This window comes from Hemitrygon akajei, chromosome 4 (assembly GCF_048418815.1).
Source record: "Hemitrygon akajei chromosome 4, sHemAka1.3, whole genome shotgun sequence".
Classification (NCBI taxonomy): Eukaryota; Metazoa; Chordata; class Chondrichthyes; order Myliobatiformes; family Dasyatidae; genus Hemitrygon; species Hemitrygon akajei.
Window position 1 is genome coordinate 48,417,359 of NC_133127.1, and position 16,180 is coordinate 48,433,538.

Below are 16,180 nucleotides of genomic sequence, written 5' to 3' on the forward strand. Positions count from 1 at the left end.
CTTCAGTAGTGATGTCCCACTGGTTGCCTCTGGTAGAGTTGTTAATGTTGAAATGCAGGCCCCTCTTTTTACCGAGGGAATTCACTGCCATTCTGATTGTGGTTGTATACATTCCCGCCATCTCCCCCAGGCTAATGTTGGGTAAAGCTGCCACACACATCGTTATCTTTATTGTTACTGATGACTTAAAAACAGTTCTGCCTAAATTCTGTCAGTACAATGAGTTTGCTACCAGAGGCAGGAGCACATTAGACCTGTTTTACACCAACATCCATGGTGCTTATAAAGCTGCCCCCACCTTGGATACACTGACCACTTATGTGTTATGTTAATTCCTGTGTACAGACCACTGATTACACCAGTTCCAAGGGAGATAAAGATCTGGCCAGAAGGAGCAACCTCGGCATTGCAGGACTGGAACGTGCTCAGGGCAGTGGCTATCACATCAATATCGATGAATTTGTGGGATCTGTGACAGGCTATGTAGAGATGTGCATTGAGGATATCACCAATATTTAACACATCTCTTTGCAGGCATATCAGAAGCCATGCTTGACAGCAGAAGTCCAGGTGCTGCTGAGGCATTGGGATACTGCCTTCAGTTGGATGGATAAGATCTCTATCAGATTAGCAAAGGGAGATTATTCACAGAGAATATCCAGCCATTTCTGGTTGGTGTATTTACAACCATACACCAAAAACATGAGGCAGGGCATTCAGACCACAACAGACTACAACTTCACTTGCACATCAACAGAAGTGTTGCCTATCTTCCTGATAGGCTGAATGTATTTTACACTTAGTTTGATGTATGGAATGATGTGCTGGCAAGAAAGCACCCCCACTCCCACTCCCAAGGAGCAGGCACTCTGTTTGGCTGCAGCTGATGTGAGGAAAACCCATGTCAAGCTGTGGTGCTGATAATGTAACTGTGCAGCTAGTTAACAAAGGTTCTAACAGACATCTTCAACATCTCTCTGGTAGAATCCACTGCCCCTGTAGACTTCCTTGCAGCCACAATCATCCCAGGGCAACATTAATCTGCCTTAATGATTACTATCCTGTGGTACTGACTTCAAAAGTAATGAAGTATTTTGAGCGGCTGGTTGAGGGTCGCATTAAATCCCATTTAACTGCTACATTGGACCATTTCTAGTTTGCTTATTGCTCAAATCAGTCCAGTGATGATGCCATACCCTCTGCCCTCTGCTCTTGGAAAATGGTGGTTTATATGCTAGGATCCTGCTTACTGACTTCAGCTGAGTGTTTAATACAAACATCCCTCAGAAGCTGGTGGGTAAACTGTCCTCATTGGGTCTCAACATAACTCTCTGTAACTAGATTTTGGACTTGTTGACAGAAAGACCACAGTTAGTCTGTGTTGGCAGCTGAGCCACTTAGGGCCCAGTGCTGTTTACGCTGCTGACGCAACAGTGGTTGGCCTCAACAACAGCTTCAAGATGGCGTACAGAGAGGAGGTGGAATGACTGGTAGAATGAGTCTCAATATAGACAAGACTAAAGAGATGGTTGTGGACTTTAGAAAGGCGCAGACTGACCATTCTTCACTGCAAATAAATGACTCCTGTGGAGAGAGTTAAGAGTGCTAAGTTCCTGACCTGGTCCCTCAACACCAGCTCTTTAGTCAAGAAAGCACAGCAGCATCTTCACTTAAGGAGGTTGAGGCCAGTGAGGTTCTGCCACCCCCATCCCATTCGAACCGATGTTTACAGGGCACCTAATCACCTGCATCACTGTTGGTATGGGAATTGCAAGGCATCCGATCGCAAGACCTCAGTAAGAATTGAAAGGTGTCTCTCTTCCACCTTCTGAGATATTTACTAGGAGGCTGCTTATGTAGGGCCCTTAGCATTATACTATTTACTTTTTAAACTTGTGCCATAAATGCATCTTATTATTAGTTAATTTATTTGTGGTACTATTACTTCATGCGTTCTGTGTAAGTTATATATATTGCGGTTTGCACCTTGGTTCAGAAGAACGTTGTTTTGATTGGTGGTATACAGTACATGTATATGGTTGAAATGACAACAAACTTGAACTTGACTGTAGAAAGGGGAGCAGAGCTATTGCCCTAGCTTGACAGCCCACTCTATTTTTCCTTCAATAAAAGAGCATCAACTCAGAACACCAATTCTGAACCTCTTCTTATAGATGCAGCCCAATCTGCTGAGTATCTCGTGTTCCCTACAACTGCAACCAGCCATCTCTAATATAAACTAGAAAGTTTGATTTAAAAACAATGTTGAATTCAGTGTTAAGTCCCAGGGCCAAAGTATGCCTTGACAGAAGATGAGTTGTTGTACCTTGACTTCCTGTTGGACTTCATTAAGGCAAAAGAGACTGAAGACAGAGTGTGAGTGGCATGGAGGATTCAAGTGAAAAGTTCAGAGTCACTTTTGTGATCAGAGGTTTTCTTTAAAGTAGCTACTCAATCTGTGTTTGGGTTCTACAGTGTAGAGAGTCAACTTTGTGAGAGTGGAATGCAGTACATTGAGTTGGAAAAGATGTAAATCAACTATAGCTTCATATAGAAAAAGTATTAGGGGTTTGTTACAGATTTATACCATCTGCAGCTGCTTGATCACCCTAACTAAGGAACAATATATTTGTGATAGAGGGAGTGATACAAAAGCTTTTTAGCTGAAAGCCATCTCTTCAGCTGCTTAAGCCAGAACTCATATGAAGTCTTCTAGTGAACATAGTAAAACTAGCTACTTTTCTTTCATTGTTAAATGATATGTGGAAATTAAAACAATATTTTTTTAAAGTTGTTTCATCAAGTCTCTATGTATGGACAAGAGGTTCATGCTGTACAACTCCATGGATCCATTTATAAATTCTCCTATTAAGTATCTTGGGTCGTTTTACTACCTTGCAAGTGAAGTTTTGTAATTAATGTACATCTGTACAATCATATGAGTGCATTTCATACAATGATGTTTTGTGTATTTAAAATGCACTCTGACTGTTTATCAAAACCAGATTTATAACTGACCTATGAGATGTGAAATTTGTTGTTTCGCAGCAACAGTACAGTTCAAAAACATACATAAAATTACTATAAATTACAAATTAAAAAGTGCAAAAATTGGAATAATAATGTATATCGTCACTGTGGCTAGTTTTGGTTCAAAGCAACAGCAGCTTATGTGTCTTTAAATGGATGTTTCAAAGAAAGACAAGGAAACACAGCAATGATGTTATTTTCAGGGTAGTTTTATCATGCAAGACTAGTATGTTGGGTTGTTTAAGTGAAGGATTGTTATCAGAATAAATTGAAGACATTAACTATACCAGTTGTTAGCATTTGTCATTGACAGTTATTAATTCGGCTTGACAATGTAGCTAATTAAATGAATGGTATCAATGCAACAAAATGGCTCACTATTCCTGTATCTTATGTTCTTTTGTAGCATGTCCAACATAACAGCTTGTTTCCTTGGCTCTGCCCAGGCACAGAAATTTTCCCATGAACTAATGAAGTGAGTATACTGCCAGTGGATTCTTATGTGGTCTCCTTGTGAACTTGGGTTGAGAACAAAACCAGCTATTCTTTCATTGCTCTATGATATGAGAGTTTGAAACAAAATTTTATAATTTTTAGTTTTTTAGGAAAGTAGAATTTGTACAAGAGTCCTGCACTGAAAAACTAAAATTATTGCAGTAGCTAATCTTATATTTGGAAAATTTAGTATTTGTTTTTCAGAGATTTATTTTTAAATCTACAGTATATCTAAATTTATGATTTTTACATTATTTTGGAAATAATCACCGTATCAAAGGAACAATGAACTATTGCAGGATTGAACTCTTTTTGTTGTTGTGGCTTGTTTTCTGTTTCATTGGATGGATGTCCCTTTAAATACTGTCCTTTAAAAATTAGTTCTTTATCAATATTCCCTAATTTAACATGGGAAGTGTGGTCCATTTTTATTTAATATATGGTATTGATAGGTGTCATAATTATCGTAACACTTTGTTCTAACATTGGTATCAGTACATAGATTATAAGGTACAGTGGATTCCAGTTAATTCTTAAAGAACAAGAACTAATCAAGAAAATAGCCAGGATTCCCTTTGTTTATTTGGGACACTATGCAGTTTAATCTGGACAGGAGACTGTTGCTGAACAGTTTCTAGCTAGCCTCAGCCGTGTGCACTTATGTCGCCATTAGACATTGCACATTGCTTTAAGCAAACAGTTTTAAAATAGCACCAGTTGCATATGTTTGTGTCAAAAAGCAGTGATTTTTGTCACTGATAGTTCGCAAGAAATAAGCAACAAGACAATTTGGAACTGTTTTGCTCACTGTGGTTTCAAGCATTTAGAGTTATCAGAAATGGCTGGAAGTGAAACTAAAACTGTTTCACTTTTTCAGCAAGTTAAGAACTGCGAAAGTATTGGCAATCATCTTTGAATGCTACAGTGAAAATGAAGATTTGAAGGATGCAGTTGTCAAAGGCATTATGTGAAGGCTGTCTATTATTTGCACTAGGTATCTACGCTGATTTTATTCATTTACAGTCAAAAAAACATGGCATTGTACACTGGATAAAACTCATCCAATAACTGTTGGGTACTAATACACAGTTGTATATTACATGGTGGTATTGGTAGTGTTTTAATTTGTTCTGTATTTCATTTAAATACATAATTTGTTACTCAATAAAGCAGTAGTTTTTTTTTTTCTCTTTTTAACTATTTCAATGAAACTTTGATGAATTGGGGTGGCTGCTTAATTGGGCCAAAATGTACTGGTCCTGATGTGTCCAATTAGCTGGAATGCACTGTAGCTTATTCTCTGTAATAGAGAAATAAAACTACCATAACTATAGTATTAATTGAGTAATAAAATCTCCCTGGCACATTTAATGTATGGATTTAATGCTTATCATTTCCATTGTTTTGCTAGTTAAGTAATATTCCAGGCAGTGAGCTGAGCTTTGTATATTTATAAGAGGGTTATTCTAGCTTTTTCTATGGAATTAAATTCTACAGCACAGGAGGAGTCCATTTGTTCCATTCAGCTTGTTTCCTTTTTGAATGAGGACTCTAATTATTCCCATTCAACTGTTATTTCTTCACAGCACTGAAATATTTTCCGCATCAAATTCTAAGTGCTACGGCTGAATTTGGTTCCATCACTCTTTCAGTTCTAAGAAAAAACATGTGTTATTCTCTTCCTTGATAGAAAAGAGAATACTAGGTTACTCTGTGCTTTAATTTGGTGTTAGCATTTCAGTGAAATAATGAAGTGAATAAGATGGAACAACAGAACCAAAACGGGATATAAAATAAACATTATAAAACTCTAGGATCAAATGAACTACATAATCCAAAAATACCGTGGGAGAGCACTTCATCATGCTGAAAGACGATCTTTTTATCAACAAATTGTGAACCAGCAATCAAAATTACAGAAAGGGTTCATGGTTTGGTTGAAATTGTCCAAGTGGTTAGCAACAGTAGTGGGATATTACATATTGTGTATAAAGATTGATTTAGTGTGATTTTATGTATTATTTTAATTTCTAGGGGTCATTTCAGAGTTGTTTACATGACACCTGAATACTGTTCAGGATCGATGTCGTTACTCAAGAAACTTGATGATAGCATTGGTATGTTCAACCTTAATCCTTAAATGGGTTTTCAATACACATAACAAAAACACAGAAATCTAATTTTTAAGGGATCTGCTGTTATTTCATCAAATATGTTGTGCTTTACGTATGCTGTTCATATTAAAAACTGTTGTGACTTGGCTTCCCTTGTTCTTAATGCTATCTGTTAGGATTGACTCCTTCTGTCCACATCAAACCCAGGTTAAATTTAAAATTTTGACTTCAGTTGTTTTCTTTCTATAAGCTTGTTGTTTTAAGGGCAACAGTATAAATAGTGAGGTGCAGATAACTTTCAATGGGCTGAGAACACCATTTTTATTGTAACCATCTTTCTAAGAATATTGTTCTGAGCGAGCTTCTTCAGCATTGCAAACCTGCTTAAAAGCAACAAAAAGCTTCTACTTTTTACCCTTGGGTAAGAATAGTAAATTGTTTCTTTTTTTAACCTTCAGGGAATCCTGCAAGTCCCTTTGCACCTCCAGTTTCTGTGTTCACTCCCTTTTAGAAAATAGTCTATGCCTTTATTTCTTCTACATGACTATACACTTACTTATATTGTACTCTATCTATTACTTTGTCCATTCTCCTAATCAGTCTATGTCCTATAGACAACCTGTTTTCTCAACACTGCTTGGTCCTAATGTTTCTTCAACACTGCTTGCTTCTAATTCATGTGCAAAACTTTTTATTCCTTCTACCAAAGTGCATGACTGTACACTTTTCTATGCTATATTCCATCTGTCATTTCTTTGCCCATTGTCTCAATTTGTCTAAGTCCTTCTGCAGACCCTGTGCTTGCTCAACACTACTTGCCTCGCCACCTATCTTCATATCATCCACAAGCTTGGTCACAAAGCCATCAATTCTGTCATCCAAATTATTGACATATAATGTGAAAAGAAATGTTCCCGAGATGACCACTGTGGAGCATCATTAGTCACTGGCAGCCAACCAGAAAAGGCCCCCTTTATTTCCAAACTTAGCCTCTTGCCAGTTAGCCAAGCTCGCATGGGCCCCAGCTATGCCTGCCTTTCGTTGGTTATGTGGAACAATCTATGCTCCAAATCTATACTGGTACTGCTCCCCAACTTTTCTTTCACTACATTTACGACTACATTGGTGCTGCTTCCTGCACCCATGCTGAGCTCGTCAGTTTCATCGACTTTGCCTCTAACTTCCACCCAGCCCTCAAATTCCATCTCAGACACTTCTCTCCCCTTTCTCGATCTCTCGGTCTCCATCTCTGGAGACAGACTGTCCACTGATATCTTCTATAAACCCACTGACTCTTATAACTACCTCGACGATACCTCTTCCCACCCTGCCAAATGCTATTCCCTTTTCTCAGTTTCTCCGTCTCCGTCGCATCTGCTCCCAGGATGAGGCATTCCGTTCCAGGACATCTCATATGTCCTCTTCCTTTAAGGATCGTGGTTTCCCTTTTGCTGTCATTAATGATGCCTTCACCCGCATCTCCTCCATTTCCCATACGTCGGCCTTCACACCATCCTCCCGTCATCAGAACAGGGACCGAGTTCCCCTTGTCCTCACCTACCATCCCACCAGCCTCCGGATCCAGCATATTATCCTCCACAACTTCCACCACCTTCAACAGGACCCCACCACTAAGCACATCTTTCCTTCTCTATCCCTCTCCGCTTTCCGCAGGGATCATTCCCTCCACGACTGCCTGGTCCACTCGTCCCTCCCCTCCAATCTCCCACCTGGTACTTATCCCTGCAAGCATAAGTGCTACACCTGTCCCTACACCTCCTCTCTTACCACCATTCAGGGCCCAAAACAGTCCTTCCAGGTGAGGCAACACTTCACTTGTGGGTCTGTTGGGGTCATCTGTTGCATCCAGTGCTCCCGGTGCGGCCTCCTCTACATTGGCGAGACCTGACACAGATTGGGGGACTGCTTCGTCGAGCACCTCCGCTCTGCCCACCACAACAGACAGGATCTCCCGGTTGCCACCCACTTCAACTCTGCTTTCATATTCCCATTCAGATATGTCCATACATGGCCTCCTCTACTGCCATGATGAGGCCAAACTCAGGTTGGAGGAGCAACTCCTCATATACCATCTGGGTAGTCTCCAGCCCCTTTGGCATGAACATTGAATTCTCCAATTTCCGGTAATTCCCTCCCTCTCCCTTCCCCCATCCCAGTTTCACTCTGCCTCCTCCTCCAGCTGCCTATCACCTCTCATGATTCTGCCTTCTTCTACACATAGTGCTTTCCCCTTACATTCCTTCTTCACCTCTCCTGCCTATCCCCTCCCTGCTTTCCCTCCCCCACCCCTTGATCTTTTCTCTTAATAGTTTTTCATCTGGCACCTACCAGCCTTCTTCCCACCCTCCCCCATCTTCTTTATAGGGCCCCTGCCCCCTCCCTCTTCAGTCCTGATGAAGGGTCTCAGCCTGAAACATTGACTGCTTGTTTCCACAGATGCTGCCTGACCTGCTGAGTTCCTCCAGCATGTTGTACATGTTGCTTTGACCACAGCATCTGCAGTGTACTTTGTGTTTAGCCAATCTTCTATCCATACTAGTATATTTCCCGTAATACTATAGACTGTTTATGTGCATCACCTTGTCAAAGGCCTTCTGAAAATCCAAGTAAACAACATGTACTGACTCTCCTTTGTCTGGCTTGCTTGTTACTTCCTCACAGAACTCCAACAGATTTTCCCTTAAGGATCATGCTGACTTTGACCTATTTTATCATATGCCTCCAAGTTACCATCCTCATCCTTAATAATGAACTCCTATATCTTCCCAACCACTGAAGTCAGGCTAACTGGCCAAAAATTTTCTTTTGCCTTCCTCCCTTTTTAAAGAGTGGAGTAACATTTTTATTTTTCTAGTCCTCTAGAATCTAGTGTTTCTTGAAAGATCATTACTAGTATCTCCATAATCTCTTCAGCTTCCTCTTTCAGAACCCTGGAGTATAGTCCATTTGGTTCAGGTGACTTAATTTACCTTCAGACCTTGCAGCTTCCCAAGCATCATCTCCTCTGTAATAGCAGCTGCATTCACTTCTGCCCATGGCACGCTCAAATTTCTGAAATACTGCTAGCGTATTCTATAGTGAAGGCTGCATAAATTACTATTTGTTCATCCACTATTTCTTTGTTCCCAATTACTACCTCTCTGGTGTCATTTTCTAGTGGTCTGATATCAGCTGTCACCTTTCCTTTACTCTGTGTACTGTATATCTGGAAAAAAAAGTTGGCATCCTCTGTTTTATTATTGACTAACCTACCTTCATATTTCATCTTTTCTTTCCTTAATGCTTTTTAGTTGCCTTTTGTTGGTTTTTAAAAGCTTCCCAATCCTCAAACTTCCTACTAATATTGCTATGTTGTATGCCTACTCTTTTTCTTTTATAAGACCGTAAGATATAGGAGCAGAATTAGGCCATTTGGTCCATTAAGTGTGCTTCGCCATTTCATCATGGCTGATCCAATTGTCCTCTTGGCCTCAATCTCCTGCCTTTTCCCCATATCCCCTCATACTCTGATCAATCAAGAATCTATCAACCTCTGCCTTAAATACACATGAAGACTTGGCCTCCACAGCTGCCAGTGGCAAGAAGTTCCACAGATTCAGCACTCTGGCTAAAGAAATTCCTCCTCATGTCAGTTCTAAAAGGGCACACTCTATTCTGAGGCTGTGTCCTCCGGTCTTAGACTCATGCATCATTGGAAACATCCTTTCCATATCCACTCTATCAAAGCCTTTCACAATTCAATAGGTTTCAATTAGGTCACCCCTCATTCTTCTGAATTCCAGTGAATTTACCCGGAGAGTTGTGGATCTATGGAATGCTCTGCCTCAGAAGGCAGTGGAGGCCAATTCTCTGGATGCTTTCAAGGAAGAGTTAGATAGAGCTCTTAAAGATAGCGGAGTCAAGGGATATGTGGAGAGGGCAGGAATGGGGTACTGATTGTGGATGATCAGCCATGATCACATTGAATGGCGGTGCTAGCTTGAAGGGCTGAATGGCCTACTCCTGCATCTATTGTCTATTGAATACAGGCACAGAGCCATCAAATGCTCTTCATATGACAAACCATTTAATCCTGGAATCATTTTCATGAACCTCCTTTGAACACTCTGCAGGTTCGGCATATCCTTTCCAAGATAAGGGGCCAAAAACAGCTCATCATGCTCTAAGTGAGGCCTTAGCAGTGCTTTATAACGTCTTAACATTACATCCTTGCTTTTATATTCTAGCCCTCTTAAAATAAATGCTAAAATCGCATTTGCCTTCCTCACCATAGACTCAGTCTGCAAGTTAACCTTTAGGGAATCCTGCTCAAGGACTCCCAAGTCCCTTAGTGCCTCAGTGTTTAGTATTTTCTCTCTATAAAATAGTCAGCCCTTTCATTTCTTCTACCAGAGTGCATGACTATACTCTTCCCAACACTGTATTCCATCTGCCACTTCTTTGTCCATTCTTCTAATCTATCGAAGTCTTTCTGTAGTCTCTCTATGTTGTCAAAGCTACTGGCCCTCCACCTGCCTTCATATTGTCCGCAAACTTTGCAACAAAGCCACCAATTCCATCATCTAAATTGACATATAATGTAAAAAGAATCGGTCCCAACACAGATCCCTGTGGAACACCACTTGTCACTGGCAGCCACCTTACCCTGCTGAGCTTCAAAGTTGCCCATAGCGCCACTCGCCTGACTGTTGTTGCTGTGCCCTGATAAGTTATCCCTCCTAGCAGTATCCAAACTGGTTTTTACTTGTTGCTGAGGGGTACGGCCAGAGGGGAACCCTGCTCTAACGGCTGACTCCCCTTGCTTCTCCTGGTGGTCACTCACCTGCTCTCTGGATGTGCCCATTTCAGTAAATGTCTCCTCTATGAGTTTTTCAGCCTCCCAGATGATCCTCAGTACATCCAGCTCCAGCTCCAATTCCTTGACCTCTTGCCAATCAAGAGCTGAAGTTGAGTGCACTTCCTGCAGATGTCATTGGGAGACTGTTAGAAATTGTCTCTAACTCATTCCGTAATATCCCACTCTGCAGCCAAGACCTACGGACCCCGGGTGATTTTTTTAATCTGCCACGCTAAGTCCACAAGGATTTGTCTCTAAATCACTCTGCAATCTCCCACTCAGCAGACTTCTGTCAATGTTACTATCCTGTAATACCATGGGTTCCTTGATTAGCATCTTTATGTACATCAGTCAAAGGCCTTTGAAAAATCCATACGCATAAACTCTCCATTATTCAGTGTAAGAATGCAGGTTTTTTTTCACAACTTCATGGACAGTCTGAATTTGGTATGAAATTGTGTTTTCAAGCAGCTTTACAGTGCTGCTTTTTTATTAGAGAGATGAAGCACAGAAACAGGCCCTTGTAACCACCGAGTCCATACTGACCATCAGTCATCTGTTTATGCTAACTTCCACATTGATTCATTTATTCTCCCCATATTGTCAACAATTTCCTTGCTTCCTCCACAGATTCCATCATCATCTACACACAAGGGGCAATTAGAGACATCCCACCTCTCCCGGAAGTTCTGGGAGTCTCCCGCATATTGATAACGGCTCCCTGACACCCACACATTATATACAATATCCTGGATTTTTTTGAGAGGGAGAGGAAGAGTGAGAAGGAGCATCCTCATTGGTCTCTCTTCGTGCTAAGTAGACCTATCAGTTTTCTCTGTGGGTGGGCTTTACAGTTGACCTCAAAAATAATGACACTGTTGCTGGCTGCACTGTTTGCAACAGTGACTTTTCTATTACCGGTGGTAGGTTAAAATTTAAAAAACATGTTGAGGTGAGTTTAACAGGTGTCATTCGTTCATTAGCATAGCTAACATTATTTAAACTAGCTGGCTAGCTGCTAAGGAGCTATTCTATTGATGTCCTATATGATGAGGCCAAACTCCCTGTAGACTTGATTAAAGTTGTAATAGAATAAAAAAGTATTACCACATCGGGAGGCACTGAGTGAGAATAGTCAATGTAGGAAAAAGCCAGGACCATTTTAGATTCATAAGACCCTGTTGACATAAATGGCAGAGAAACTTTTTTTTAGTTCATGTCTATTTGATACAAGGTACAGAATGATGGGAAATCTACAGAATATTCAGAAAATTGTTCACATGTGAGATTTCCATTATGAGAAATTCCAAGCTTTAATATTATTATAATAGAGCCATTGAATACATTTGAAATAGGAATGAAGGGCAGTCTAAAGGACCAGCCACACATTACAATTTTGTAAATTCCAGATTGGCTTCTAAAGAGCAGAATTACTAAATGATAATGAGCATTTCTTTGTTCATCCTTTTATTTGTGGAAAGCACATAGCACTGCAACTTGTATAATGTGCTTTTTTTGTAGACTTTTCCAATGGTGAATTTTATTGTTTAAATAGGCACTTGTGCATGTAGTTCAGTTTATTTATTCTCTTTTTGATTTACTTTAAGGTATCGTTCTAGTTGCTGTGGATGAGGCTCACTGTATATCTGAGTGGGGACATGATTTCAGGAGTGCTTACAGGTCGTTGGGGTCTATAAAACAAGTCCTGCCACAGGTAAATTGGTTCATGTATTTACTGAAATGTTGGCAGCACTTTTTTGTAAATGACCCTCATGAGTCTTGACTAACAAGTTATTTGGAGCAGTATAACAAATACTGTAGGTTCAGTACCCCTTTTCTGAAATACTTGGAGCCAGAAATCTTACGGCTTTTGGATTTTTTCAGATTTTGGAATATATAATGAGATAATTTGGGATTACCATCATTTCCAACTCTGAATTTATATGCTACTGGTAAGCAGTCTTTGTCTTGCACTTGTTCATCACTTGTATGTTATTAACAGTAAAAATTATTCCATACCATTAATATAATGAAAATATAATGTATGCAGGATAACAGAAGTAGCTCAGCAGCATCAGGAGAATACCTGAATTAGCTGTTGAGCAACAAACAATAGCAGGCTCTCAGCTCCATCTATGACACTATGATTAAAAGTTTACAATATACTGTATTTGTATTTTATATTTCTTTTAGGTTTTATGTAAGATATAAAAAACAATAAAAGGTTCATTTATAATCAAAGTATACAACTCTAAAATTATTCTTCTCCAGATAGCCATGAAACCATGAAGGAAAAGAATGGCAGCACAATCATCAACTCACAAATCCCTTCTCCCCACACAAAAAACAAAATGGAGCACGCTCATGCACTCCCAAATCCCCCCTCCCCATGCACAAAAAATGAGAAAGGGCTGGTGAAAAACACAGAATATAAAAAACTACAAGTCTGAAAAAAGTCTGTAGACCAAGTCCATATCCCAAACACAGCAAATCTGAGTAACATTCTCCAGGCACAGCAGCTGACCTTTCCCTCTCTGGCAGTGAGCAATCCCCCAACGATCAAAAGGCAGTCTCCCCTCTCTGTAGCAAAGCGACCCCACCAGCGATCAAAAGGCAATCTCCCCTCTCTGTAGCAGATCGATTCCCCAGTGACCAAAAGACAGTATCCTCTCTCTATAGAAGAGCAATTGCACCACCTATCAAAAGGCAGGCAGTCGGTGCTCATTTTCTGCTTTCACATCGATGTGTCAGTCTCCCTCGTCACTTTAATTGGCGAGTTGAACATTGGCTCGCACCCCGCAGCCTTCTCACTTCAAGGTTCACGCATATTGCCTCTATTTCCCAGACTCCTCTTGGAGACTGCAGGGCGCTGGAACACCTAAACGATCTCTAAACTGCAAATCACAGGCTCCAACAGTTCCAGAATCACATTTTTAAAAAAAACAAATGTAAAAGACAAGTGAAGTGAAATATATGGTTTCATGATCTATCCAGAAGATGTTGACCGAAGGAGCATTGTACGTATGCACCATCTTGACTGGAACAATCAGCGTTATAGACTTGTTCTGGTGTTATATTTTTGTCAGCGATGATCTTCACAAACTCATCAATGATTTTTTTTTCTGCTGCTTTGTGATCAGCAAATGCTTTATCTTTAAAATTTGTTAAATCTTTAAAAATTTAATGTAGTACTTTTACTTCTGCAACCAGCCTGCTGAATATTCAAAATTACCTTCAATATTTAATTCTTCATGATAGATCTTAACTTGTTTCATGATCTGAATAACTTTTAAGAGGCATGTTCACTCCGCTGCCAAATCCATTCTTTCAATACACAATTGAGATCTTCATTTTCACTTTATCCAGTCTTTTTCTATTTTTCATTCTATTCTGTTCATTACAAATATGAGGTCACTTCTCAGAACTGTCTGTGATGTGTAGAGACCCTCACATCACCTCAGAACTTTACCAATGGGGGCTTAGAGTTCTCAACTGATATTCTGCTTCAAATTTTGCCAAGAATAATTCACATCAAAATGGCATTAATGGGAAGGAGAACTGGGTCTTAAAGTGTATTTTAGTTTTTGTTTTTCAGTTTAATAGTGATAACTGTTATAGAAGAGGAAGATGGAGTTGAATGATAGAGTTGAGTTGAAGGAAAGTTTTGATTGTTTTGGAAAAGCTCTTTGAGAAAACAGTTTGAAAAAATTCTGGTTAGACCGTTCTTCGAATATTGTGTTCTGTTCTGGTAAACTCATTATAGGAAGGATATGGGGGCTTCAGAGAAGATGCAGTGGAGATTTAGAGGGATGCTGATTGGATCAGGAACTTATCTTCTGAGGAAAGGTTGAACAAACTGGAGTGAAGAAAATTGAGAGAGGTGTATAAGGTTATTGAAGGTGTAGATATAGTGGGCAGCCAGTGCCTTTTTTCCAGGGCAGCAATGGCTAATACCAGAAGACATCCTTTTAAGGTGAATGGAAGAAAGTTTAGGCGAAATGTCAGAGGTAATTTTTTTTTACATAGAGGGTGGCAAGTGCCTGAATTGCACTGCCTGGGTGATGGTAGAGGCTGTTACAATAGGGACATTTAAGAGACTAGGCACATAGATGAAAGAAAAATTGAGGTTTATGAGCTCTGTAGGAGAGCTGATTGATCATGAAGTAGGTTAAAGGTCAGCACAACATGGGCTGACTGGCCTCTACTATGCTGTTCTGTTCTATGTTTTTATAATCTGGTGGAAACTTTGTAGTGTATATTTACCTTATCCACTTTAACAAAAAAAATTTCATTCCATATTACCAACATAGCCATTGTAATTATTGAAAGCAGCTTGCCCATGATTTTTTTATTAGATGATTAAGTTTGAATCCAATTATGGCAAAATATAAAATTTTGCTGGTAGCATAATAGAAATGACTTGTGGATTTTATCAACAACCTCCAAGTGATTCACTAATGTCCTTCAAAAGAACGACCTGCCGCCACTACCTGCTATGGGTTAAAAGTGACTTCTGCACCTTGCTGTGTTGTTGCTACTTAATGTCCTCAGTGATTCAGAATGACCAATAATAAAGCCTTGATTGGGTCATCTACTTACTTGTATAAAGTTACACCACAGGCACCATTCAATCCACTGTCATCATTGCTGTCCAAAATTCCCATTTCACAGCACTCCGTCCATTGTCTTTTAGGTGTGGGTTTTTGTGGTTATCCAGGTACCTGTTAAATTTTTCTTCTTTCACTAGTGGATTTTTTACTTCCATCAACACTCCTCAGCCTCCTTTTCTCCACACAATATTTACTGAGCCAAATAGATAAAAGTGAAAAGTAAATGCTAATGTCTGATGCAACTTTAACTTTGTTATTTTTATTTATGACATTAGGTTCCAGTCGTTGCCTTAACTGCCACTGCAAGTCCTTCAATCAGAAATGACATCATAGAGAATCTGAAGCTGAAGAATCCTCGGGTTGTCTGCACAACCTTTGATCGGCCAAACTTGTACTTAGAAGTTGGTTGTAAATCTACAGATATTAAGCAAGACTTAAAACAGTTTTTAATCAAAAGGGACAAGTATGTATTGACCAACGGACATGCAGAAAATTGCATTCATCTGCAATTTATTATCTAATGCAGTGTGGTTTGTAGTTTTGTGAAAGCATGTTTCCTCTTGAATTATAGGTTCTCCTTTGAGTTTGAAGGACCCACTATAATTTACTGCCCATCCAGGAAAGCTACAGAATCAGTGTCTAGAGCATTGTCACAGCTGAATGTCATTTGTGGCACGTACCATGCAGGCATGGGCATCAAGGCCAGGAGAGAGGTGCACCACAAGTTCATGAGGGACGAAATTCAGGTCTGAAATATTTTGGTCCCTGTTTAAATTACCATGGTTGGGTGAGTAATGAATGACATGTAGAGTATTAGACTGAAATTGGTCAATATTTTTAATATATGTTACTTCAGTTTTGTGCATTACTGTTTAATTAACAAAAGACTGAATGGCATTACCATAAGTAATGGACTGGTGGAAGAAATAGTATTCCACCTATGATCTTAAAGCAGATTTAGCCAGATAATATTCAATTATTTGGTTTGCACTCCCCAACTCACAACACTTCATGTCTTTTCTGTGACTGTTCTTATCTTTTACTGCTCTGTGTGACCAATTGATTTAGAGATC

At 39.7% G+C, this 16,180-nt stretch overlaps 1 protein-coding gene across 3 annotated transcripts in view; it reads left to right on the top strand.

Moving 5' to 3' along the window:
• wrn (WRN RecQ like helicase) overlaps nt 1-16,180 on the top strand; it is a 141,496-nt gene that overhangs the window by 65,335 nt on the left and 59,981 nt on the right. For all 3 annotated transcript variants that reach the window (XM_073042519.1, XM_073042520.1, XM_073042521.1), the window contains exons 15-19: nt 3,437-3,505; nt 5,560-5,642; nt 12,105-12,211; nt 15,383-15,570; nt 15,679-15,853. In XM_073042519.1, the coding sequence (XP_072898620.1) occupies nt 3,437-3,505; nt 5,560-5,642; nt 12,105-12,211; nt 15,383-15,570; nt 15,679-15,853 (622 nt within the window). The remainder of the gene's footprint in view (nt 1-3,436; nt 3,506-5,559; nt 5,643-12,104; nt 12,212-15,382; nt 15,571-15,678; nt 15,854-16,180) is intronic.